The sequence below is a fragment of the Orbicella faveolata genome, unplaced genomic scaffold, assembly GCF_042242905.1.
Source record: "Orbicella faveolata isolate gen_17 unplaced genomic scaffold, um_ofav_v1 contig_25, whole genome shotgun sequence".
NCBI classification, from domain to species: domain Eukaryota; kingdom Metazoa; phylum Cnidaria; class Anthozoa; order Scleractinia; family Merulinidae; genus Orbicella; species Orbicella faveolata.
This window is the reverse complement of record NW_028301553.1, coordinates 30,638,112-30,665,870: the sequence shown is the minus strand read 5'-3', so window position 1 is coordinate 30,665,870 and position 27,759 is coordinate 30,638,112. Positions and strand designations below refer to the sequence as shown.

Below are 27,759 nucleotides of genomic sequence, written 5' to 3'. Positions count from 1 at the left end.
ATGTAGTCAGAATTTGAATTTCACATCAAACCTTTTTCGTCATAATTTTTCATATTATGTCCAGAAAAATGAAACATTTCTCCTTATGCTAGAAATTTAGGTGAAAAAAATGTTTTCTTTGTGACAATGAAATGTTTAAAAACCTTTTAAAATGGGGCTCATTTTATCATTTTTAGCGCTGTCGTTTCAGATCAAAATAGAAATTCTTCCAAGATTACATGACGTCACGCAAAGGCAATGGAGCAGCCGATCAGTGAAGCGAGACTTCCCGATCGGAGGAGCAGAGCTTTGTTATCGAGTTATGTGTCGCGATCTGTGGATTTCGATGTGCTCTATAGGGCTCTCCTGTCTTTAGCAATGGCTGATGAGACTGTCCGTAATGTTTGGGATGTTATTGGTTTCCCGAACAACGCTGATCGTGTCCCGATACAAGAAAGAGAGCAGTCTTTGTAAGAAGAATTGTTGGCACTGCAGACCGCACATAGCGAGGTCGCTCGAATGAAACTCGTGTGAATATTCTGTTATCTCTTTCTTCTAAGGTGCACCAATGGGACTCCAGAGGGTAATTTGGATAAAGCACAATCTGTGGATGTTCGGGGAATACGACCTAATCAAAAGGTAATTTGATTTAAGTCACTTATTAAGGACAATCGCGGTCAGCGCTCAGACGGAAAGCGCGCGCCATGTGAGAAGCCAAGCAGCGATCATGTGCTTTCCGTTTAGCGAATTCCTGTACGTGTTTAGTGAGTAATGTATACAGCTCTCCGTGTAGAGCTATCTGAGAGTCCTCGTTTACGGACACTACCATTATTCTGCGCGTATTTAGCCAACTGTTCATCTACTTATCGGAATTCGCCGATTGACGTCGAATCGAAAGCGAAACAAGTACGACCATATGACTCGTGCGATCAAGGAAGGGGTCGCCCTAGTGAGCGTTGTACACTACCTGGGTCAAGCGTATTCGCTTGTGATAACAGGCGTTCACAGTTGTGTCGTTAGGCACATTTTACTTCACACTAGCAAGGAACAATCACTGAACGAATCACGCCCTTTTAGAGAGAGAATACTACATATCTACTGCTTGGGCTGGATTCCACCTTTTGACCCAGAGCCAATTTTGTGGCACGGCGCTCCCTCACTGCTTGAGTAACTTAAATCGCTTGACGCTTAGTATGATGAAGCTTTGACTGTTTGCTCTCACCCTTAGTAACTGTCTGTCACAGAACTCGCAGAATTCACGCGCGAAATACCGGTTTGGCAAGATTTTGCGGACGCGATGTCGCATGCTACGAGAAGTTCGATTTGGAAGCCAGTATATAAGCTTATGTATATAAGCATGAATATTCATTACGCGAAACAAAATTTGTGTTCAGTACTGGCAGGCGAATACAGCGCCATCTTGATTGTGATTATGACGTGTTCTGAGAGCATATCACGAGACATGAGCACAAGTTCGCTCCAGTTATGTCCGCCATTTTGCTGCTCGGATGGCGAACGCGGACCGAAGCAGTCATCCATCACTAGAACACAGTATGAAACGTTCCCACATCCACGATCAGATCGTCACGTCTGCTCAGTTTAAACAGGTATTCGTGTCGCTGTTCCTGTTGCATGTATTTTAGACGGTCGGCAAGGAATGCACTCAACATTGCCGTCCTTTATTCTAGTGCCTTGTACGACATGAAACTGGTATTAAGTCGCGTAAAAGATTTCAACCCCCTTCAGACGAACAGTGAGCTGCGGGGGAACTGAAATTTTGAGTTAACTTCTCTCATCAGTCAGGGCATTTTACAGGGCAAACGATTCTTGTACATACGCACGTAGGTGGAAATCTTCTACGGATGGTCACCCCTCCTTGATACATGTGTATGATTGAACGAGAGAAAACACGTAATGTGGACTCGAACCCACGACGCTAACAGTACTGTTCGTGATCACTTTGGCATTGTAGCTAGAGTATACAAGGTTTCCTCTATCCCTTACTATGTTTCGTGTACAGACAAACGTTATGACGGTTTGTGCCCTTGGAGAACAAAGTACGAGGAACCATTTAATGTCCTTTCTTCACAGAATGTAGTCGCTTAGCGATAACTCGGACCTTCTTTTTGTGCACGGCTTATATTTAGACATTGCTTCTTCTCTTGAAGGGGTCGAGACTAGTAAAGAATTTGAACGTGTAGTTCGCGATCAAGTTGTTACATAACTTCATTATCAGTTTCACATCGTTTGAGGATTATGTGTGGTCCCAGCAGTAAAATGCAACCACAAACTCCAATGATGACTGACCTTATACACTAAGTTAATGCACGACAGTGTTAACACAGACTAAGACGTGTATTCTAATTTGCAGTGTCTTTCATACATCGAACTGTTAACTAAAGCTTTTTTCACGATTTTCTCGTAGCCCCGCTTCTCTCTTCGTGTAGTACAAGTAGTGAATGATGTTCTTGCTCAGACTGTGCTGCGTATGTACAAGACGAAAATGTTATCATCGCTTTTTAATAACGGTTCATGAGCTTAATTTGACGACGTTCATGTCAGCAGCTACAACCAATTCTGTGGCATTTTTCCGAGAGCGAAGCCTTACGTAACAACGGTTAGTTGTCTACTTCCAGGCTTTGTTGCTTCCAGACATTAGCCTGCAAAAAGATCCATGGTAAAAATTTCACAAAATCTCAGGTCGAAACAACCATTGTACTTCTTATAAGTGTCTCTCGTACAGTGAAGAAAGAACTACCTGTATTTCAATTGCTCGTGTTTCCATTGCAGCTCTGTGTGCTTAAGATTCAAATGGATGCAACATGTAAATCTCTCTGTGCTTACAAAGAACGATGAACATGTGATTTCTCCCGACAATATTGAAGGCAATGTCAACCAGACAAGTTAAGAGAATAACGAAATTCATCATAGCGATATTGCCGCGATGCCACTCTTTGATAGATAGTGGGGAGAGATTACATGCATATTTCAAGTGATGCCTGCTTTGCCTCTTTTCGAAGGAATACCTCGGACTAACACTCGTCCTTTCTGACATTGAGAGATTTATCGTTATGCAGAAGTCCCGATGTAACTGAGAATTGCATTGTTTAAAGACCGTTGCTTCTACATTCATGCAAAGATGGCAAAATTTGTCCTCCCCACCTCCCCACAACACTGTAACCATGTGAATTACTTCACACGCTTAATTTTTTTTATGAGTGTCCGTTATATTCACACCAGTCCACAGAAGCCTCTCAATGGGTGCCTCGCAGTCTATAAGACACTTGTAAAATATCGACAGTTCCCTGCGCAAAATTGATCAAGAAATTGAATGTTCATCAAAGGTTTAAGCTTGCAAGCTTTGTTTTGGTTTAAAATGATTTGATTAAAACTGTTCAGTGATTGTAGTAGATCAGTTATGCTATGGGCCACAAGGTCTAACGTGACTTCTTTGATATCCTGTGCCACGTGCTTTGTTTTTACAAGGTGCTCAAAACGCGATTAACAAGGATTACTATGGGAACACAGGCCACTAAATATGCACGGGTATTTTGAGTTCCGTCCTCCTTAAATGTAGAAATTATCGCGCACGTATTTATACATTTATAATATTGTTCAAAGAAAATATTGATGCCCTTTGTTCTGATTTGATTGTCCATGTTTGTATTTATGTTGTGAGCTGTTGCCTAAAGGAATTTCCGGCTATGCACATCTGTGGGTAAATGCTTTGTATTGCCAGTAACTCAATCGTTGCCAGTCGCTTCCCGTAAACAGTCTGTTACCCATGATCGTTGTTAACCGATCCCTGTTTTTGTTTATGCTGTGAGTAGTTATCTGAGAGGAATTTCCGGCCTTGTGCACCTGTGACAAATATTTCGGATTGCCGCTACATTTACCTCAACCGCTGCCATTTTTGGCTGGCTTTTCCATTTTGTAGCAATGCTGATACATGTACTTTGCACCTGTGGTTGTTGACGTTTTGATTGGTTGTCAAGCTGGGGAAACTAAAAGAAAGCTACATGTATCTAGAATATATCTAACACGTTAGCAAGAGGGCAAAGTTGCGACACTTTAAAGTTGATTGCCTTGGGTAAATACATAAGCTACTCTCTAAGTTGGGTCGATTTTTTAGGGCTACAGATGACAAGAACAATGTACGAAGATTACCACTTGAATGCCGGAACAGTGCTGATCCCTAATGCTTGTTTGTGACTTTGTCGTGACCAGATCTTTTACCCCTACCACTTTAAAATGATCTCTGCATGCCCTATGCATGCTAAAACGCATAAGTGGTGTGCTTCTAAGTCTGTCTTCCACCTGAATTTGGCCTGTACAAACGAGTTATATTGTAGTGTTTTAGTTGTTATTGTATGCTAATCGGTACATTTGTCATGGCTGATCATTCAATATTTTATTTTATGCATAATGTGCATTCAACCTACATGTGTATTAGAGACATGATCGATTCTCAGCGCAATTTGCAAGTCAAAATTACAGTGTAATACAATAATATAATATAATTTGGAAAATGAAAGAAAATGGCAACGGTTAAGATTGCAAGATGTCGGCGCAATAAGCGGTTTGCTAAAAATGCAAATTTAAACATGAATGTGTAATTTCTACAAGTTCACATCCAATGCAGGAATGATAGCTCGCACGTAGCCTCTCTCAGTTTTACGTGGCATTGCGTGACGGTTTTTTTTTTCCCAAAAACTTGTCTTCATCGGCGGGTACATCAGCTTCGGGTCCGTTTCTTACTGAAGCCAGCAACGGGTTTAACCCCGCCAATGTTCCTTTAGGAGTTGCCTCTACTTGGCTGTCTCGCCAGAATGAATTACAAGTTCGCTCTGTGACATCCGAAAGCCGTGACATGATGTCACGCAATACAGGTTGCGCTATAATCAAAGAACGACTAAGATAGATTCATTAGTTTTTCCAAGTCGTTTCGAGAAGTAGTTCGCATATCAGCGTTGGTTTACGCTACACGGATCGTCCTGGAAAATGGTACAACAAATTTTCTGTGGAACAGTTATCATGAAAAGTCATGCGACCAGTTAAAAAGTACGGCAGTAGAACGGGGGAATTGATGGCATTGCTCGCCATAAAACTCGGCCTGTCTCACGCAGGCCACGATAACATCTTACATACAAACAAAATCAAAGAACTTAGTAGTGTTATGTTGTGTTTCAGGCTACCGCTGAACCAACTACGGTAAGTATCGCGGACATGTCGTGTTCCAGAGGTGTCCCGGATGAACCTATTCAAAATGGCGGCGACAGCATCGAGGAGATCATTGAAAGGTGAGTTATGTGTGATCGCTTCTGCAGATTAAATAACGAAACCACGGAGAATATTAAAATACCCCTGGTGCTAGGACTGTGTTTGCTCTCTAAAGCGCTGTTGCACTGGATACTAGGGGACTTGAGGATTGAGTAAGAGTACAAGATCGATTTACGAGGATGACTTTTCAATTCTAGTTTGCAGGCTTCTCATATTATTACCCCACATACCCATCTCATTACATAAGCTACCCTCTCTACCTAAAACCAACATGACGAGGGAGGGTTCTGGTTTGAAATTTGAAAATCGCACTCATGCTCAACCTCGTACTTGCAGTCCAATCTAAAGGTCCCTATTTTTGCGTCAGTTCGTACAACGCGTCAAAACAAATGAGCTAACTTCTGTTGTGCCATGCCGTCAAATCCTTCTCGTCTACGGCTACAAAAAGCTATTGCTACAGATGTGCGAAAGAAGTTGGCTGGAATGTTGCTGCCGTTCACACGTACCCGGATATTTTTGAAGCCGCAACTTTTTCTTTTCGGATTCAAAACTTTCCCCGTCCACACATAGCGTATTCAAATCGAATTCGCCTGTCCACGCGCATCCGATGGTATCCGGATTCCCTCTAGAGAAACTAAGCCTACGCGTTGTGCGACTGGACACGATCTTGCTACGTCATCGGATTCGAAAATATCCGGATTCGCCGTCCACATGTTATCGGATTCGTTGCGGATTTCTTTTTTTCCACTCTGGAGAGCGGATTCAAAAATATCCGGATTCGCTGCCGAACTGAATTCGCCGGATGCGTGTGGACGGAAGCCGTATTCGAAAAGAAAAAGTTGCGGATTCAAAAATATCCGGATACATGTGGACAGGTCCTAAGATGGCATCACGGCATTTATGTACGGTGCAACACGAGCGTTTTATGTTTAGCTCCCAAGAAATTTCCTCATTGTTATTTTAGAGAAAGCCCCCTCGCTGAAATTCGACGACGTCCACGTTCTGTGTTAATCGAGGTCGAATAATTTATGGCCTTTCATTATTTCTTGCCACGGGTATCCACGAGCCATTTTTCCCAGTCTTTTCTGTTTTGTGCCGATGTTCAGGATAATTTTTTTTGGTGGCAATTATTTATTACATTTTTCCCGCTAGAAAATTGAGATATTCAATATTTACAATTTCAACTCTCTACTTGTTACTCGTTTGGTGTTTTCAATATTCTTGAATCATCAATCTTCTACTTGTCACATTTTTACACCGTTCACCTGCTGTTTTTCTTTTTTTTCTTTTTAGATATACTCAGCGTCAGGGCCTGATGAAGGTGTTAACGAACGAAGCGAAAGATTTATCCATGGACAAAGCTGGCCAACTCAACGGCGAAACATCGGCAATACCAGCCGAACATTTAATAAGTGTAAGCTCTATCTGAATTTGCATTCCTGCCTTTTATTGTTCTTTCTTGCAGAAATTAGAACTTTTCTCTGTCTGAAGTACCTTTTTTGTGTGTGTTCAAATACGAGACGTTTTTACCTTATACTTCCTTTTTTAGGTGCCGAATGGATCAGCCGAATCGAATCTTGACCTGGTCAGGTAAGATTTGATTATATTTCGTCTCGAGTCTATTACGTAATTTAGGTCGCTCGTCTCACAATACTTCAGGTGACAGGTAAAGAACTATCTTTCTACCTTCTGTTTTTGAATCCTATCTTCCTTCTGTTTTAGTTGTCCTTCGCTCACCTAGCGTGAGAAAATTGATTATGGTGGTAACGCAAATTGAGTGACCGTGAATTAATTCGCTTACTTCTGATTGGAGTTTGTGTCATGTTATTTTGCACTTCATAAAGCTCCTTTACTGACAAACGAACGAACGATCGATCGATCGAACAAACACACGAACAATAAACCTAATTTTAAAATAACGTTTAAATAACGAGGCCAGAAAATAATTTGATTCAGTGCTATCGGAACGAGATATGAGAGAAATGTGTTGTTTTCTTATTTATGAGATGCAGATAAATGTAAAAGCTTTTTTCTGCAATATTCGCGTGGATAAAAACTATTCTGCTTTTATGCGGAAAAACAATTCGTTGTTTCAACATAAATTGTAATTATTATTATTACTTTTTTTAAAAACACAACAACGCTTTTCAGATTTCGGAACATGTTTCGATGTTTCAAACATCATCATCAGCCATAATGAATATATAAGGTTTACAGAAAGATCATTATTATATATGTAACAGCCTATACAATGAGCCTTTATAAATTTAAATTAACGTAAAATGCAAACGTATTTAAACTAACCAATAAAAATTTTGAAAAGAGCAATAGTGAAAAAACCACTAAGCTGAAATAGATACATTTAAAAGTGTAACGATAAATTGACATGCTCAACTTGTTTGTTGAGTTCTGGATTTAACCGTTCAATATGAAAACTCTCCTGATTTTAAGTTGTGAGAGAGTCTTAGCAAAATCAATAATTTTCAAACTGGAGGCATCACAATTGTCTCGACAATGCTTAGAACAATTGAGATGTTTAAAAACATGGGAATTTTTGTCCCGAAAAAGATGTTCATTAACACGTGTGTGAAAATGCCTATTGGTTTCACCAATATACTTTTTTAAATTGACATTAATAGCTAGCCGTGCAGCTTTGATTCAACATTCGTATTTTGATAGTTACCCCTAGCCACTGTTAAACACAGCGTGTTACCTGTTTCATGAAGTCAGCTATTCCACCACTTCTGAGGAAATTTAGTTGTAGTTTTTGAGATTGGCCGACTTTGAAATCGGCGTGACCTTGAGATGTCACGCAACCCATAACGTCCATCATTTTAATAACTTGACATTTGTTTCCCAAGTCTAATGTTTTCTTCTTTTTCATTTCGTAACAGAAACAATCCACCACACGTCGAGGAACACAATCTTGTTGTAGGTAAGGCGTTTTTGGTATCTTTTAAAATTTGTCATTTGCTACAGGAATAATTTGAAAACACTTTTCAGGCGTATAGTTTTCGCTTCGGCCGCGGAATAAAAGGCTAATCGCAACGACTGTCACGATCGGATCGTAGAGATTGAACTGAAATACGATCACTGAGGAATTGTATACCATATGACCGCAACGATGGCGAACGTTTTCTTTTTTCGGCGATTGCAAAGATCACATAGAAAGCAACATTACGCCATATGGAATGAAGGTGTTCAAATAACAAAGAAAAGTGCAAAAATAAATTAATTTTGTCCTTTAGCTGCATGCATTAACTTTTCTCTTCGTGTTATCTTATCGCAGTTGCTGTTTGAAAAAGTTGTCAAATTTTAATATGTAGCCAGATTTGTTTAGAGATTTCCAGAACCCATGGCGAAGGCAACACTAATGTATGCAACAGGAGATTTAATTATTTAGCTCTTCAATAATTCATTTTGCGATTCAACTCCCGACAGCTGTCAGCGGCGTCAACAACAATCAAGCAGAGCCTTCAGAATTGAGACAAGAACGCTCCATCTTCGAACATATCAACGGGAATTTTAGGCCTCCGGTTATCCTCGCCCAAAACCATGTCAATGGAAATGTCTCCAACGGGACTGGAACTATTGACACTCCGATAGAGACCAGAGTTGCCACGAACACAAGTCGTGTAACTGTGGGAGAAGAAAAGGAGGAAAAAACGGGTATGTAGATTTCTTTCGGCTGTATATTAAATCTGTTGCCAATCTCAGAAGAGGTTCACAGATTTATTTGCTGCAGTATTCATCTATCTCGCTTCTTTGGTGCACGACTACTTCAAGTGAAGCTGTTTGCCTTGAAAGTTACGAAATATTACATGTACATAGTTGTTCAACGTCTGTGGAATAGCGACATTTGATGTTTCCTGTGTTCTGTCGCCTTTGCTATTTAATATACGAGTCTCCAGTTACGATATTTCGTATCCATGGTCTCCATTTGATTTGCTGTTGGCACTGCTGTTGTTGTTAACGCCAGGTTACAAATTGTTTTCATTTAGACAGCACAATAAATGTATACTTTTCAGTTTTCTACATGGCAACTTGTGTGGGGGTGAATGGCAGTGGGTGATGTAAATGCTCGTTTTGTTATGCCTGATTAATACTGGTCCATGCACCGTGTTGTTTACCTGTAACTCCTCAGGATCTACATGTCATTGTTTTTACATAAACTTGAAACTCAGTCCATTTTATTTGAAGGTTTACAGCTGTAGTTTACCAATGATAGATTTGTTTTGTTCTAAAGGCAGCTCTCGACTTTGACAATTGTGTTGACTTTAAAAAACGTGTGGCAACTTTTTCAATCGTTGTGTCTCGTAGTAGTTTATTCCTTCCTTTGGCCCCGTTATTCATTCCAGGCAGAGCGATCTAAACCCATCGCTCGATATAAAAACAAGAAGGCAACCAAAAGATTATATTAACCGCAACAGTAACGATGCGCAAGTAAACACGTTTGTTTCCATCTCCGCAAAATAGCGACAGTGATGAATGCCGAAATCAACAAACAAGCGAAACGTCCATGCATGTTTAGCAAAGTTGGAGCCTTTAGCACTTTGTTTTGTATTTCTAATATGTTCTTTTCTTCTGGTGCTAAATAATCTTTTAGTTTCGCCGATGTAATTCCATTGACATGATGCACAAGGGATATTGTAAATAACGTTGCACTATTCGTCTTTAGAAGGTCAAAACTTGGGAACAGGAAAATCGTGTTGTAGTGTTTTTGTTGGTTTGTTGAAGACTTGGATGTCGGGCCTCTTAAGAATTCGAGTGAGTGGCTCAGTAACACCTTTGATGTAGGGAAGGATCGCAAAACTCTGTTGGCTCGATGGGTCAGCCCATTTCAAGAACATACCAACGAATTCCTCCGGTGTTGGTGTAGGCGGTGATGACAATTTCTTTTTACTAATATCACTGTTTTTAAAAAACGGACTTGATCGAAGACAAAACGACGTTTTATAGAATATGTTATTTACTATTCAAACCTCCTCGAGATGCCAAGATTGTCCTAAATAGATACCTTGAATATTGTGACAAATTTAGGAATTCCATAAAATGTTAATAGAGCCGGTTACATTTCGTCATGTCAGCTTTCGCCAAATCTAAGACCACCCCGGCACAATTTCGTTTTGGTCTGAATAGTTCATAGAGTGCCAGTGCATGAACTATATAAAATTGTATCTGCGTTTGTGTCAAGGTTGATACTTTCGGAACTCGTTTATATTTTTAATATAATGATTAGTTGATACGTAGTTATAGTATATATATAATTTTAGGTCAATCTTAGGAATATTTTTATCTTCCCATACTTTAATGCTGTTGTAAAGATTTAGATTAGTACATAATTTACATTCCCTTAATTGTCAATTGCTATTTAGTCGTGCGTGTTTAACACAAGCTTCTAGCTCGGGAGATTGTGCAAACACTTCCCACGTTTTTCGACTTAAAGTTAACATCACCATTACTATGTTCTGTGAAATATTTGGCCTTAATTTTGGAAGACTCATGGTCCGTCTCAATCTTTCCACTTTCGTTTCTACATCACAGAAGTTCCTGTAACGCTTTTCTTTCTAGCGTTGAACTTTACTATCCTTTTTTCTCTGGACATTTCTATCTTCAAATCTTCAATATTACCCGGAGGTTTTCAACTGTTTTCTTGGATACCCTTGATATGAGCTTCGAAACTCACCTATGATATTTCGTTTTGTTTTTTCAGGCAACGCGATAGACGGAAGTAATATTTTTGAACGTGTGAGGATTAATTCGTATATCGACAGCTTAACTCAGCAAACAATTAACACAAGGGAGGGAAACGGAGGATTTCCTTTCTCAGAAAAGCTCCGACGGTTGACGAATATAAACAAAGAAGGTGCGAATAATATGTCTACTACGGTACAACCTTTAAGAACAGGCTACGATGCCGCCTTTAAACAGCTGACTCCAACGAATGCGAACTCAGGTACTAACACTATTGCGGCACGACTTGTGAACAACGGTCATCTTCAACCTGTTGGAGCACAAATTATTATTCCGCCAGAGCCGCCGAAGGTAGACTCCAACCTTATATTTCCTTCAGTGACGCACTTAAACTACCCCAATGCGGTTTCAAGTTCTGTTGGTGCAAAACATTCGTATTCAAGTCGAGACGTTGTGTCTGGGCACCAGAACAACAACGTGAACTCAAGGCCTGTTCAACCAGCAAACGCAGTGGGAAAACTTAACCTTATCAGTTTAGACTCTACACGAAGCGCTGGAGAAATGCTAAACGGAGAGAAGAAGCAGACGAACTTAAAGGCTACTCACTTAGTTGGCCCTTTTATCGGAACCGGACCCCCTCCTCCAAATACCTACGTGGCAGCAGTCAGGCCTGCGCATGTGCAGTCCTTACCGAGTGGCTTCCAAATTCCAGCGTTCACTCAATTACGAGCGGTTTCCTCACCGCTTAAAGGACGCTCCGCACCATCCAGCTTTCAGCTGGTATTGCCAGTCCTTTCGCCCGGGACGATACCTAGATCATCCGTGGTCAACCAAATTATTATGCCCTCGCCAGTTCCTCATGCTGCTTTAGAGAGGAACAAGGCATCGATTCGAAAACAGCGCGATCTGATTTGTTCCGAAAGACTTATTTCGTCACCCGAAGTGCCAGAGAGAATGTTTAGACCAGTATCCCCAGCTAAGAGTGTACTTAATGAGAGAACTTCACCGCGCTTTACTTATACACAAGTTCCGTGTCAAGCGCCGAGTGACTTTTCTCCGCTACGAGCTCGACGAGCAATTTTGTCGCAGAAAAATGACGTAGACAGAAGGGGCTCTGTGGAGGAGGAGCTCGCAGATCAGTCTTATGAATGCGCGTTACGTGAATCGGCAAACAGTCCCGATATTGAGAGGTATTTACGTTGCGAGTCACCAGTGACGATTCAATCCTCCCCGAACACACGAGCAAATAATTACGCTTGTGGGAACATTTCTTCTACGGAATCGCTCGTCTCGCCTCCTGTGGCGAGCAACGGTGATTCCCAAAATGTTATATTTCCAGATAAACCAAGCACACCAGACACGCCCGTTTCGCCGGGTGTGGTGTGCGATGACGATTCGGAAAATGTTGAAATATCAGCAACCATAGTGGAAGAATGCCAGGATGATAGTCCTCGGGCTAAAACACCTGAAATAAACGATATCGAAATTGGTGTCCAGGACACCGAGGACACCGACGACGTGTCAAAGAAAAAGCAAAACAGTGCGATGATTCGTCGCCTCGAGGCCAGGCTTCCATCGCCGGTGCGTGAACGTAGCGGAGGAGACTTGTACCGAGACCCGAGCGAATTAACGCGCGAAGAGAGAGCTCTTCAACGAGCTATGATACAATTCAGCGAGATGGAAATGAAGGAGAAAACTAAAGGAATAAAAAAGAAAGACTCGTTAAAAAGGCGCCTTAGAAAACGGCCAAAGGTAACGTATCAATCCCGTAGTTTAACAAATTGAAATAAAGTCATAAATGTCCATAATATTCGCTTGGATTTTAAAAATAATTTCTATTCACAAGGCTAAAAAAGTTAAAAAGTAAAAAACACCGAACGTTCTCGACCCTAGGCCATCTTTATTTGAAGATGACCTAGGGTTCGACCTAAACGTTCCGTGCTTTTTACTTTTTAACTTTTTAAGCATTGTAAACAGAAATTAAAGTAATAAATGTTTGTTTAATGCTCCACTCTTTACGATGTATCTACTCCCCTTCCAATCTGTGGTTGGCTCTGTGAGCCTAAGTAAGGGCTTTTCATGACCCAGCGTTTGACCATTGTGGATCATTGGTTTCGTAGTGACACGTTTTGAGTGCTGATCTTTGGTATGCATGACTTCCATTGCTTTCAGTTCTTCGTCCTTTATGGTAATTAATGGTTATGGGAGACGAACGTACTCAGGTCACATAATGTATCTGTGTTCTTGTGATAGTGCCCGGTGTATCATATGGCAAGCTTGCTGTCGATACCTCCATGTATAACCAAATTGTACTGCCTCTACTTACCTTTTGGACGCGTATACAGAGCTCATTTATTGGTTTTGAGCGTAACTAGTTTATATCTCTTATTATTAAATCGAGTTCACTGTCCGTACTTTAGGTCGAGGTTTTTTCCTGTAGATTTATCCTTCTGGGCTTAGAGCGGCGTGGCGGGGTTAGATTAACAGTGTTAAGCCCAAAGGCACAGCTCAAAGATAATTTTCAGATCTGATCACAGGGCTCCAACCATTAGCCCACTACGTTGTCCATAACTCTATGGCATTTACTCACCCAACTCAAGACTTTATACTCTCCTTTTGGTGTTATGTGCTTCTCCCTGAAATCGTCCCTTCGCCTTGTCATTTTATGATATTTAAGACGGCAGTTTGTATATTAGCCTGGATGATCCTATATCAGACAACATGTATTTAGTCTTCATTAGTTTATCCCGGTGTTTTCAGTTTACTCGTAATCAAATAACTGACCAATGACTAAAATACCCAAGTGAAGTTGGAATGATACTGGAAGAAATTTCCAGCCTTCCGCACGACAGAAAGTCAATTATAAACTTATTTTTTAAATAAAATAATCCAGTTTATTTCTCGCTTACTTTCAAACAAAGGCAAAGTTGTAATGCGTGATACGCGACATTTGATAGGAAGTAAGATAGGCACGCGGAACCCAAACTGAAAGTCAGGTGAAAATAGTCGGCCTGGTCTACAGCTGAGGTATTACCAGATCATAGATAAAATAAGGCATAATTCAACAGTAGGAATAAATAAACCCTCTCTTGCGTTTACCTTATTTCCCGGCATGAAGAATTCTAAATGTACAGTTGCTTTCAGGTTATCCTTGAAAACGTTAGCCGGTGATAGTCTTATAAACTTAAACATATAATTCTAGAAGAAATGATTATGCTAGCAGCCTGGACACTTGATGTGCATCATAAAGTCTTACCGAGTATGAACCTCAGGCCAAAGAAGTAAAGTTCATATCAAGGCTCAAACAATAGAACTTGAAAATCGCATATCACACTAAACGAATTTCGTCAAAGTCTTGACGTAAATTTATTGGCATTTCTTGCTAGGTCGCAGTTACCATTTCTTTAGACTTTACAATTAGATTATGAGCTCGAGATTTGTATCGCGCGATAGTTGACGAAGACGCAGCCCGAGTCAGCTATCACGCATAGAAATCGAGTTCAAATATCTAAAGTGAGACGATAGATAGCCTACGATGACCATTTCATTTCTAACAAGCGCAAGTGGAATAATCGATTTATTAAAAACGTCCTCAAAATATTGGAAAACTAAAATGAAATAAAAATAAAAACGCCCCAAAAATCACGCGCACGCTTACTATATTTGTAGAGCATGATATAATGGCTCTATACTCTGATGGCTAAGCCAATGTTAACTCTTCAGTTACATTATCCAGTCGTCCAGTTTTTAACAATGTTCAGTACATATACATATGACAACCTTGCTAAAACTTATTATGATTATAGCCAACTCGGCTAAATGCGCCTTGTTGGCTATCTATCATCCAACATACGCTCGTGGAATAATTATTAAGTCACATTAACATATATTTTAGACAGTTGTTTTTGTAGCAATATGAAACTTTTCAACTTTCAGGTACATGTAGAAGTTGCTTTGTCTTTTTCATTTCCGTTAATTTTATTTCGTTGCAGGATAAACAAACAACAGTGTTAAATGGTGCCAAGAAACAGTCAGGTAATACTATAATCTATCTTCATTTTTATCATATTTATCTTATTGACAGCGTTCAATTTGTTTAAAAACTATTTTTAAAAGAGTTTTGTTTTGCAACAAATGACATCATAACGGTAGCATTTCCAACTAATTGTTGCGAAGGAAACTAAGTAGTGTTTTTCGCTTACTCTGCATGTTAAACAACAAAGGCGAGGAAACCACAATAATGTGTTCAAAAGTATGCTTGGACTTGTTTTCTCTAAAGGACTAAGTAAAATGATATTTATTGTATCATCATGTTTGTTTTCCGAGTTATTTTCTAATTTCATGAACGAATTGTGTTGCGAATGTGTTGTTGCCCAGTTCCCGCTGTGGTTTTTGCAAATGATTTGCGATAACCTCTTGTCTTTTTTTGTTTTTGTTTCTGGTTTTCTTTTATTAACAGGAGCCAATGTTTGGTTGAAAAAACTGAAACGTAGAGTGAGTAACAAGTATAAATGGAATGTAACCTAGATTTGTTAAGTTAGTTAGTAGTTCATACATGAAGTTCGTTAAGTGAACTAAATAAAATTAATAAAACTATTTATTTATATGTACAATGTACCGTCGATTTTTCTATTTATTTTTCAACTAACATTTTCCCCTTAAAATTCAAGTGGCTTTTAAGTGGTTTTGTAGCAACTGGTGCGCAAAATCGCGCGAATATAGCCGGGCATAGTGCGATTAGCTTATTTTGTTAAGATTCGTCCTACATCTTTCAGAGTGCTGCTGAACCACAACTTGCATAGTGCATCTACAGGCAGCAGCAATGGGCTTCGTTGATGTTTTGTTGAATGATAAAACAAAATAATGATATTCTGCTCAATCTTGAGGAATACCTCATTAGTTTAGCCAACCAGTTTAATTTTTTTTGTTGCGGGATTATCGTTTTGCAGAGACTGTGGTTTTCACAGCGAAGAAGCGTAACTGTTAAATCTACAGGTACTGTATTCACTCTACGAGTATTTTTCGATTGTTGCTAGAAAAAATGTATTTCTTGTAATGTGGAGTGCACTCGAGAAATCAACGCGTATGATTGTCATTTTATTGCAATGTTTTAGTATTTGTGTTAGGGTGCACAGTTTTCTTGTAATGTCGAGATTTCGAAAATGTCTGTCCTGAATGATGCTATAATATCTCCCTCTATTTTACAAATATTATGATCTTTTGTGACTTTAATTTTCTCGACTTTTTCGTGAGTCGCAATATGGCTAGAATTTTTTGGGTCTTTGATCCGTGTATATTTCATGCAGTAAAACTCGTATTCACTTTCAATTAATTAACAATTGATTCGTGCGTTTAGATGTGCGTCATTAAGTTATGATGCACACAGGAAGTTTGAAGGGCACGAAGGAAGCGTACGAGTTCCTAGAGGTGCAGCTAAGAGTAACTCTAACTTCTTGAGCGCCAAAACTCCCAAGTGCATCTATAACTCGAAGCTGCACAACTAAGATCGCCAAATGATTGTTTATAACATTGCCAATGGTAGAGTTAGCTTTGTTCACGTCAAAAGCGTGTACCATTGGAATATTTTGCACGTTTGCGTGTACTATGTTTGATATTCAGGCTTTGCTGGCTAATTTACAACTGCTTGTAGTGCACGGCCATTGTAGTAATGTATGGAATCAGATTTGGACTCGGATTCGGGGCCCGAGCTAGGAACCGAATGAATAAATCGAGTCTGGAAAAAGTTTCCATTGTTTTAGATCCATGCCGATACGTAGTCATATTAACAAATCTTGTAAGCCATTCCTGTTAATAACTTGAGTTTGCTTTGTTTTGTCTTTCCCCGTTAGCCCAAGAGGATAACAGGACTGCAAAAAGTAGGGGACCTCAAGAAACAGTGGTTGTTAAAAGGAAACGTTTGAACTCGACAAATGCCAATGTAAGTTCTTTTCATTGCTTGTAAGAGCATATTTGTTGTTGTAAAACGATTTGAATGTCGAAAGTAATCAGGCAATTTGAAAGTAATTTTTTTACATCAGAGCAAGATTTAAAAATGTCGTAACATAGCCCCTTTAAAACCTCACTGAGATCTCAAAATTTAAATAAGAATTTAAGAAAAGCGAAATTAATTCTGGTGGGTCAAGTCATCATGCAAGTGTGCTATTTTAACATGTTGTTTCTTTTATTAGAAGGATGAACAACCTAAACGAAAAAGAAAACGCTTGGAAACAGGCAAGTTCTTTTCTTTAATTTGATGTTTGTAACTTAAAGTTGGGGCTAGGTGACGGAACATTGCTTGTCAAATTATCATTCTGGTAAAGTGTAGTATTTGGTAGGTTTCTTTTGTTTATAAGCCAACGCAATCTTTGCGAAGCGTTTCTTTCGTTAGGGATTCCTTTGAGTCACTGATACGGGCCGACCGCTGTCTATCAATGTCTCCAGATCGACTCTCAAAATTTCTTGTAGCCACCTTAACTGTTTGTGATATGATCGAATTTCTCGAGGACTAACTCAACTGTTTAGCTTAGTTTTATCGTTACTAATTTAGTTTTCGTCGCTTGGAAAGTGTAGTACAACTGCACAGAAGTAACAAGTATCCTGTTTTGTTGGCTTGCAAGAAAAGAACTTGTTGTCCCCTCGAGACAGAATTTAATTCTTTCCTTTTTGTAATTTTCTACTAGTGAAGTCGGAGCTCGATATATACGTAGTAATGCCTTGCCAACAGGGAAGCTATTAAGAGACGTGTGGAAATTGTTTTTGTTCTCCTTGCTTTGTTTAGTATCGTGTTGCGTGACGTGACTCGGTGTCGCCTTACATGTTGTGACAATTGCACCTATTTGTTGAAGCCAGTCATCACCCGTTCATGTTGTTAATATTTAATGATTTTCTTTTTAGTTACAGACAAACGAACCTTTGATGCCAAACCAGAGGATACTTCACAAACAACAGCGGTCTCACAAAGCCACAAACACGCGGTAATGAGAACTTAGTTTAGGATTTTTCATTTTTGATCTGCATTCTTTGTGTTTTCGGTGCACATTCACGTTTTTCGAAAATGTTACATATTTTTTTTCCTATTACATAAATAGCCCGATAATCGCAGTTGTTTTGAGTTGGCCGCCGAACCGACAATCGCTCTTGATAACTTCATCACATGATATATATTGTATGGTTTTAGAACTTTACTTTGCGGCCATATTTGTTGAACACCGCTCCAATATTTCTAGAGATATTCTTGATTCAGTATTCTACTGTTTAAGTGGAAGTGCTTATGACATCATCATTTTCCTCATTTGCATAATACAGAAACGTAGATATTTCAAGAACCAAAGAAGGTATTCCAAAAAGAGAAACGCCATTCTTCTTTATTTTGAGAAGCCTTTCAAATAAGCAGCAATTATTTTTCACTTCATATGCACGAAATTTGATAGGAAATCGAGCAATTTCAGTTGCCATGTACCAGAATAACTTTAAGTTTATTTACAGTCCTTTTTGCATCTTCTAAAAGCTAAAGATACAAACGGTTTCCTGAGATAACACCAAAAACAATTTCCCATGGGAACTCGAGAAAATAAATTTCAGATTTCAGAGAAATTGTGCAAACACAGCGAAACTTTCATCATCAGTTTCATGTCACTAGTACTTTCAAGTGTTTCATATTAACTTCGAAATTTGTTTTCGACATTTTGTGTCGTTAGAAATGATTTTTCTTTTAAGAAGATATGTGAAACATCCACGTTTTTGTCTGCTTGTTACTGGGAATTAATCGATTCCTTCTTAGTTCTTTGTTTTTACTTATATTTTATTTTTTTATATGTATTTGTAGGATAATAAACCGGCCGAAGTGAGAAGACATTCCTCTGACAGTGAGTATTGTTTGTCTACTTTATTGATGCGTTTTCTGCCCTTAAAATGAAGTCTAAACTGTTTCGTTTCCATGTCTAGCGCGTGCTCCTCAAGAAACCAAAAAGGAAAACGTCCCACATAGTACTTCACATAAAAGGTCCATTTCTACTGGAGACATGGGAAGGAAGGTTGTTAAACGTGCAAGGGTAGAGATAGAACCACTGCGGGTTAATAGACAGGTCAGTTGATTGAGGCTTACATGAAGCTCCCAGTGTTTGCGTGTTCCTGTTTCTTTGGCCGTGGTGTTTCTTTTGGTTTCTCGTTGTTGTTGTTGTTGTTGTTGTTCTTATCGTTGCTTTCTTATTGTTGGCGTTTTGCTTTCTTTTCTTTCACAGGAAGTCGCTCTACCCAAAAATGCCGACGGCGGTAAGTTTAACCATTACTTTTCAATTGTAAACATGAAAAATCACCTGACTCGTTACTCACGCTTTGATAATGAGTGTTCACCTAAGTTTGAACAAAATTTACTAAACAAAAACATAAACAAAACAGAATCTATTTGTCAAAACAAATTATTTCACGTCGTGGAAAATTTGGTACTCAGTGGAGTGTACAGAACGGTGAATCGACTTTCATACCGTGTCGTTCAGATGAATGTGTACCCAGTCCTCTCTCTGTAAGGATGTAGAGTGAGCATGATCTGGTCTCCTGGTGGTGATCCACAATCTCGTTCACAGAGCCCGGGATCTTTTTGGTTAGCATTAGCACCAGTCATCGAAAGGGTGCGCCAGCGTTAGTCACAGTGGTTACTCTTTGTGCGCATGTTCAGAAACCTTTATTGAACGTGAGCGCATAAGTACAATCAACCAGGAAACAGAATTCAATGGTGTCAACTTTTGATTTTGTCCTGAAAATCGGAAGTTCGGTCATTGCTAACCGATTGCACGTGGGCTCTGGGAACGAGTTTGCTTGAGTATTGGACCGAATCTGCCGTCCTTTGATTAACCTGGCACGTATTCGAGGCCTTGCTTTTAATCGAGAAAGTATGATTTTAAATACGTCATTATTTTCAGGAAAAACAGACAGAAGTCACCGTGTGAAGACATACATGCTTGTTACTGCATATCAAGGCTTCAGGGTACGTGTTCTCCCTTCGTTAAATAACCAAGAAACTAAAAAGGCCCTTTGCCGGATCCGGTCACATGGTACGGAATAAATTATTCTGGGACGCAAGTTACACAGTGAGACTGCCAAAACAAGGCAACTCGTACCAACCCAGCCAGGCTTTCCTTTGTTTTGAAAGTCCCACTTTGTAACTTACGTCCCAGCATAATTTATTCCGTACCATGTGACCGGATCCAGCAAAGGGCCTATTACTACAGCAATTTTCATGTTAGTGTCGTGCAAGCAAAATCAATGCAATCTGAATGGCCCATCACAGCAGGCGTAAATAACACAACGAACTCATGAAAACTCGAAGTAAATACACTTGACCAGCACCAAGCGTGGGAAAACTCTTGTGACCAACTCAGGATTAGTTTTGGTTTATATTTTGTATTCGTCGAATCATACAACGTAGTAAAGCAAATCCATAGAAATTCCAATTACTCTCGACACTTGATATCCTCTCGAACTTCGCCCTTGGTACCAATTATTATTGTTGTCATAGTAAGTTAAGCTGTTTTGTTATTTATTCAGAAGATACATACATATAATCCGCTCGATTACTAGATTCGTTAAATTGTTATTTCTTCTTTATACTGTAAAATATCGATAACAAGCCCACGAGCTTATATTTTCGTTTATCGAAAGTTTACGCTGTTTTCGAATTTCCTTTGTGCGTCGAAAAATGGTATTCGCCTTTTTAAAGCAGAAAGTAAACTGAGGTTTCATCAGCCAGATTGATGCATACTTAAGGCCCGTTTTGTTTTTAAATAGGATTTCAAGCCAATAGTTCTCGAATCTCGAACACGCGGGAAGTCGAAGCAACCAGACAGTGGTAAGTGTGCAATCATCAGGCATAGCAGTGCTTTTATGTGGTGCTGTTCATTTTAAAAATATTCCTTAAAATGAAATTTGGATCTTATTAACGGGCACTCGTGGATGTGAACGGGTATTACCATGTCACAAACTTGCTTACTGATCTTGCTTCTTAATCTATCAATATTTAGAACCGCCACAGCAGAACACTAAACCGTCAGAGTTCCCTTTACTCGTGGTGGAAAGCGTGAATTCAAAACCTGTGAAAAACAGTATCATTGCCGAGAACGAAGAAGTCCAACAAATAGTAGAAAATTGCCTGAAGGCGCGCGGTAAATGGCGAGTTGATGAGGCACTGGAAGAGGTACACCTTTGCATGAAAAGTAACCCATTGTTTAAGTCTTGGGAGCGTTAAATTTATTTAAGACAATTGCTTCTTAGGGTACCAGCCAAACACGAGAGCGATAGTGTTTCATAACGTTTGAAAACACCGAGAAGAGGGTTAAATAGCATGCATGGGTGATAGTTGTTGCCGAGCTTCGTTGTGTAAAGAAACAGTGTAAAGTATTTGAGTGATTTTCTCAGTCGAATCAAAACTTGAAGAGAAAACGTAGAGGTGAACTCGTAAAAAGCTATGCCAATTAAAGATACATTTTCAATCACAGTAACGTTTCTGATCTCTCTTCCTGTAACTTGATAACTTGAGGTTTAAAAAGACGTTTTCTGTACGTGTAATTATTTTTAATCCCTTTTGCCACAGGATACCATTGAGGATGATATCCTAAAAGGTAAGACCAAACTCGCACCATTTCAAATGCTCAAATGTTATTACTCCCTAACCTCGTCGAATAGTTATGCAATTTAAAATTGTCTTCCTAGGTTGGAACAATAGTAGTTAAAATAAAGTATGCAACGGGCAAAGTATCCCGTACCCCGGTTACTGTAGCATTAAGCGACTATGGAGAATTTCTACTCCCTTCCCCCAGTCTCGATGTAATGTTAGTCCATCTCAGGGTTACCCCACAGCATTAAATTCTCCGATGTCCGTTTGTTTGCGTGGGTGGAGAGGGGTATTATAAGACTACTGTGTTTCATAAGAAGACACCACACTTTTACTGCAAGGCACAAATCTTGAGAATTGCTAGGATTTAGAGTTGGAAGATTTCTGAAGAAAAATGGGACGGTCTATAATTTGTGTTTAATAAATTTGTTATCAAATAGGAGTGGGATAGAATTAAACATATGGATAATAAAAATGTATTGAATTAGGTAATAACTCCAGTGGAAAACAAACAAAGAAAGAAACCAAAAGCAAAACAAAGCAAACAACAAACAAAAATGCCAGTCGCTCTCGGTTTCTATGTGAATTTTAGTAACCATTTTTTGTGTTTGTTTTTCTGAACAATCTTTGATTGTAGAAGCCAGGAAGCTTAACGTGAATCGCAACACAGGAGAAACCATTTTACACAAAGCGGCTCGATTAGGCTATCACGTGAGTATCACATGTACCACATTAGCACTGTTTGAATTGTGTTTTACATGTAGGTGATTCCCTAGTAACAGAACCCGTCATAGATTACCGATGAAACTTGGTAGCTTTTGTTACAGGACATGGAGATATTAAAAACGTAGTAAAAAGAGGGGGTCACCGTGCTTGTTTTCACGCCACAATGCTGACAAATACGGTTATTTAGGCAACTTTTGGTAATCTCCGTGCACAACAAATAAGCTCGATTATTTTTCAATGCAGCGTGTTATACCACACAGAGTTTGACTTTCTTTGATTATTTATTCATCTACGTCCCAGAAAAAATGTCTTCAAATACCCTGCATTTTTTTATCCTTTAGAGGAAACATAATTTGGACATGCGCTGTTGGGCCCGTTATGTTTCCCTCTGTAGTATTTATTTCATTTGCCAAAAAAGTAGCCATAGATTTCTGCTAATTTTTTTCTCAGTTATTGAGGATATTGTCCTCATTGAAATTATGAAATAAAAAGTGGAGGTCACCGTGCTCGTTTAAGAGAAAAGGAGCGTCTATTTCGCTATCGAGCTCACTTTGAGGGAAATCTCTCACGTTTTGTACGCGCACGCGCTCATGTGCGCGCGCTAATGACGCGAAAATCGTGCGCAGTATGGATGCGCAATGCAATGCTAAGGAATCACCTTCAGTCTACTTCAGAGTGTTAACATTTCACCAGATTGCGAGGCCGACACAGTACTCAGTAGTAATGTTGGTTTTGCGTCTTTTCTTGGCAGGAAACGGTTCATCATCATATACATCAAGGTATCGATCCCAACGCCAAGGACAACGCTGGTTGGACGCCATTACACGAGGCTTGCTCCAGAGGCCAGGTTGACGTCGTCAAGGTCTTGGCAAAGTACGGTGCTGACGTCAATGCGTGCTCTAATGACGGTATTCGGTGAGTCGTGTACGCGGTATAAACGTTTCACGGGGATGTTACAAAAAGCGTTGTAAAGAACCATTTTTCAATCCAACATTGTTGCATTAGAAGTCACAGTCAGTAACGTAGCGGGCTGCGCGATTGTCATTTCTATGTGTGTTGTTACATTCGTTGCGGCAGCATGCTGTAGTGTTATCTCCCCACCTCCATCTCTCTCCGCCCTGCAACATTGTCGCCAGCGCAGAACGCGATGCGGAAAAAATCGTCCTGCGCGACAAAGGTTGCTTCCGTAGTGTTGCCTCGTGCATCAGCAACTACATATTAACCGAAAGCGAGGTCATTACGGCAAGGCCGAGGTTTGAGTTATTTTCCCGTAAAGACCGAACGTTCGAGGCTAATAAGTTGTTTACTGTATGGCTTTATGCTTTATTTTTGCAGGTCCGTAATAATTCCCTAGAATGAGCCCATCATAGCGCCCGTTATGTTGGCTAATAACAAAAACTATTAATAAATCCTTGTAAAATCCTTTGCTTGTTTACCTTTTTTGACTCATGGGCGTAGCATCGGGTTTTTCGTCACCAGACCCATTCACGACGCGGCGGAAGGAGGTCACGTGGACGTACTGAGAGTTTTGTTATCGTATGGCGCAGATCCCCTTCTCGCAACGTACTCTGGGAACACTGCACTCAGCTGCACCAAGGATCCGAACGCGAGGACGTTCCTAGAAGGTGCGTGTCACATGACACAGGCTCACTGTCTTGTGCAATAATTTCTTGGGAATCAATGGACATATTTGGGTCGGCTTTTCAAAGTTATTTTGGATGACCAGTTTCATTATGTAGTTTGGTAAAAAAAAGTGTTGATATATTGATAAGTTGCTGGTGAAAATTGATACGGAATAAGGTACGCACCATTATTTTTTTGAGGGAGGCATGGGGGATGGGCAATTTCAAAAAATTCCTACACAGCAAAAACGACTGAAAAAAATAATCGTGCAAGGGGAGCCATGGGAAAAAAATCGAGCAAGTGTTTTCTACTATCCATTTCCTATATTTGATGTTGAAAAAATTCTTGCCCAAGCTATTGCTATTGGGTGAGAAAAAAAAATCATGCCCCTGAAAATTGCCCCTTTCCCTCCCCAGTTTATGATCATTTTTCGTTGATATCTTCTTTTGTTTTGGTTTTCTTCAGGTTTCCTGGAGGATGTCGACTTGAGGAGCCCTACGTTATCTTCAAATGAAACCGAGGTGACTAGAGTTAGTAAAGTGTCGCAGATGACTTTACCAGGTTGTATCTCGGATGTATAATGAGTAAATGCATTTTTTAGGCAATACTATTTTTTGAGGGCTTTTGGTTCTTGTTTCTTTTAGGGATGTTGGGAATTTGGCGGATCTTGTCCCGTTTTGGGTAAGTTACAAGTAGTTAGAAGTAATGTATCAATTGCGAAAGACCGTGTTTGGCCACATTTCCAAACACCTCGAAGTTCATCTAAAATACCCCGCTAGGCGTCATGTTATCAACTCTTTTCTCAGTGTTTGGAAATGTGGTCAGGCACGGTCTTTCGTGTTTGATAAATTACCTATAGCACCAACTTCAACCAGTGTTCTTTGCGTGCCTCTGCTGTTGTTATTATCCGGGTTGAGCCTTAAGATCGGACTAGACATTTCAGCGTTAAGCGAGCCGAAAGGTTAGTCAAGATACACACGACGAGTAATCGCGACGTTGGATGAAAGATTTAGTATCGAACGTTTCTTTTTTTCCCCTCGAAAACCAAACGCTTAACCGGCTTGGTTTTGTGTCACGCGCTCTCGCGAGACTGAATTAAGAAAAGTGAAGCTAACTTGATAAAGTGGTCGGGTGTTGTACAATACTGTTCGTTCTTGTTTTCTGAATCGTATTCATCTTATTCTAATAGATGCTTCGCCAGATCACACGACGGGTATTTTTGAAGCAGTTCCAAAAGATGGAAGTATTGTTGATGGGGAATTTGAGATATGTGACAGGCCACACCTGCCGACCTACAATCTGCCAGTGATGCAGAACGACGAATTAACATCCGGGTATGTAAGCACTTCCTTATTAGGGACTCGCAAGAGTGAATCAAGTGTAAAGCTCTTGTAGTCTTAAATTGATAATAACCAGAAAATCAGTTGAGTAACAATTGTAAGGGAGCCATTTCACGACAGGGGGGAATGTTTGTTTACAATAGTTGCCCCATTAGTGTAAGCACTTCAGTTCGTTATTGGGCTACGAAAATATCAGGTCAGAAATTTGAAAGGACATCGCTCGATTAACCGCCCCCAAGAAATTTATTCTGATATAGATGCAGGTGTAAAAACTGATAAATCTACAAAGACTTTTTGGGCTTATTAACGCTTTTACTACGCCCAAATTTTGCTGGGTTTGAAATATGATATCTCCTTTAACAATACTGCAAAGAGCTGAGTATTTATTTGGAAGCAATTTGTCCTTAGCAAAGCGCCTTCTCTATGCAAAGTCTTATGCTATTGAGGTCTTTCTACCGTTTTTTTTTTTTAATTTTTATTTTTCGTTAAGCAAGACCCGTTAAGAAGTTTATTTAAAATTTTTATGACTTCTTTAGCATATAACGTGTTCTCGTTTCTGTTCATTCCGTATTTCGTAATAGATGTTTGTGTTCATTCGCACTGTTTTGCGTACAGTGATTTGGTCGCGTTGATTAGTCTTGAACCTTCTTACCACATTTTTGTTTTGTCTTTCTAGGCGACGAAATTACGTTCTCCTCTCCGACATTCTAGAGCACCTCCGAATAGGCCGAGGTGCACTTTTGAAAAAGGCCAAAAGACTCGACATACGTGAAATGCCCTGGTCTCAGTTCATGAATGAAATCGCTGACAAACCCTTGTGTGTCGTACCCAAGTATTCCCCGCCGGATAGCAGCACACAAGAGGGTGTGGCGGAACTTGTACCGATAAACTACAACCTTAGAAGGCTTCTAAACATCAGAGTGGAAAGCGTAAATATGACGTGAATCATTCCTGGATCACCCATCCCACCCTAGAATAAATCGAGGCGCTGGTGGCCCCCCCCGTCTCTCCCCTCCATCCCACCTCCCCCATCAGGAATAAATGCCAAGCAGGAAGGAAAATTGTTATTTTTTATCAATCACCAAATGCAGCGAAGTCTGTAAGGATTGAGATTAAGAGCAGTGATAATGCATTTTCCGTCGAGTGGAAGTTAAACTCGTATCGCTGTTATCTCTCATGGCAAAAAAGCTAACAGATACAATGAAATTGTCGGAGAATAGAGTAAGTTTCTGGAAATCGAACTAGTCGCGTTTCTCATTGTATGCAGTTGGTCCCCGATATGAATCCTCTCAAATGCTTTGGCTGTGTAACTCTACTAAGGGTAGCAGAATTATCTGTGGTGACGAACGAGTGTCTTTAAATGCAAGAATCGTCACACAAGGAACTTATCTTTTGATCTTGAACTGTCATCAGGGGCGATACATCTTTTAAAAGTTCATAAAAGATGTCGTACTCAAATTATGTCTGTTCCCAAAGTTATCCCCTTGTACAACTTACAGATGCGACCTCCTTGTTGTTCATTTGTGATCGTACAATTTGAGAGAATTGTTTGTGATTTCAAGATAATTCTGTTTGGTGTTATCTGGTCTTTGGGTAATGAGGTTAAATTAAGCGATAAATAAGCTTTTGAGTTAAAATTCTTTGGTCCTCTGGAGTTAAAATTACTTTGAAATGTCAATAAATGTATCCCTTCGTTTCTTTTTTTTTTTTTGTTAACAGTTTGTTAATGTTTCCATGGCTAGCCGTAGCCTCAAACGCAGTCTTTTTCAGGGCTCGTCACGCGCTCCTCTGCGGAGGGGAAATGGCGTGACGGACCAAAGAGGGTCTGCTCGGAGGCTGTGGGCTACTTACAGCTTAGGTTTTTTTGAGGAATTTTCAAAGAATCGCTGATGTCAAGATAAATGTAGAAAAGTTGGAACAAGATGTTCTTAGTTTCTCGTAGTTCCCCTTTTAGCCTCCGAACGCAGTCGGTGTCGGTTGTGTAATACTGTGAAGGGCTAATTTTGTCTCATTCTTTTATCGCCTCACTCGGCTAAAAAGCAATACAATATTTATATGAGTCAGTAGATCAGACTGAGATTCTTTTACGGCATTGTTTACAGCATCATCATCATTATCATCAAGAACGGTCGTTTCTAGTTGTTTAAAGGGTTCGTCGTCTTTAATTCAAAGTGGTTTACACATTATTTAAACAGCCTCTTAAGAAACTTGTCAGCTCTTTCTGAACAAGAGCCTTATTTTTCAAGGATTAAATAGTTGATATTTTTAGTAAAGTTTTATTTGTGTGCACTTTCTTTGTCTGGTGGGAAATGAACGCGAGTGCTGTTTTTCACGGGTGCTCCCACAATCTCAGCTAACACTGATGGGACATGGGGTATTATACGGTAAACTCCCCCTCCCCCCCTTCCTCCATATATAGATCAGACTAACACTGCCAATGATTAACATCATTCTGTTTTTCACCCGTTGAAGAGATGGGATTCTACCATCAGAGATGAAGTTTTACGTTAC

General features: G+C 39.8%; 1 protein-coding gene across 3 annotated transcripts; it reads left to right on the top strand.

Annotated features, from left to right (window-relative positions):
* Positions 1-222: 222 nt before the first annotated feature.
* Positions 223-27,521, top strand: LOC110059246 (uncharacterized). Of its 3 annotated transcripts, none has more exons than XM_089294951.1 (28): positions 223-449; positions 540-618; positions 5,170-5,279; positions 6,553-6,673; positions 6,809-6,849; positions 8,154-8,194; positions 8,701-8,928; positions 10,973-12,705; positions 14,946-14,988; positions 15,413-15,447; positions 15,903-15,948; positions 16,803-16,891; positions 17,145-17,184; positions 17,848-17,927; positions 18,779-18,818; positions 18,898-19,037; positions 19,194-19,224; positions 19,872-19,936; positions 20,737-20,797; positions 20,970-21,142; positions 21,539-21,566; positions 22,197-22,270; positions 23,037-23,200; positions 23,765-23,910; positions 24,374-24,429; positions 24,553-24,589; positions 25,098-25,242; positions 25,925-27,521. In XM_089294951.1, exons 1-28 carry the CDS (start codon positions 238-240, stop codon positions 26,190-26,192), a joined length of 4,326 nt encoding a protein of 1,441 aa, XP_089151077.1. In that variant the 5' UTR covers positions 223-237; the 3' UTR covers positions 26,193-27,521. The 3 variants fall into 3 exon arrangements, with proteins under 3 accessions (XP_089151077.1, XP_089151076.1, XP_089151078.1); XM_089294950.1 differs by having other exon boundaries at positions 17,142-17,184; XM_089294952.1 differs by lacking the exons at positions 223-449; positions 540-618 and adding an exon at positions 679-1,586 and having other exon boundaries at positions 17,142-17,184.
* Positions 27,522-27,759: the final 238 nt, after the last annotated feature.

What these genes read in the sequence shown, in the direction of transcription:
- LOC110059246 (XM_089294950.1), top strand. Translation starts at nt 238, where the DNA reads ATGGAGCAGCCGATCAGTGAAGCGAGACTTCCCGATCGGAGGAGCAGA. An exon ending in CAAGAAAGAGAGCAGTCTTT is followed by an intron (nt 450 to 539) that starts GTAAGAAGAATT and finishes CTTTCTTCTAAG; the next exon opens with GTGCACCAATGGGACTCCAG. An exon ending in CGCGAGGACGTTCCTAGAAG is followed by an intron (nt 23,911 to 24,373) that starts GTGCGTGTCACA and finishes GGTTTTCTTCAG; the next exon opens with GTTTCCTGGAGGATGTCGAC.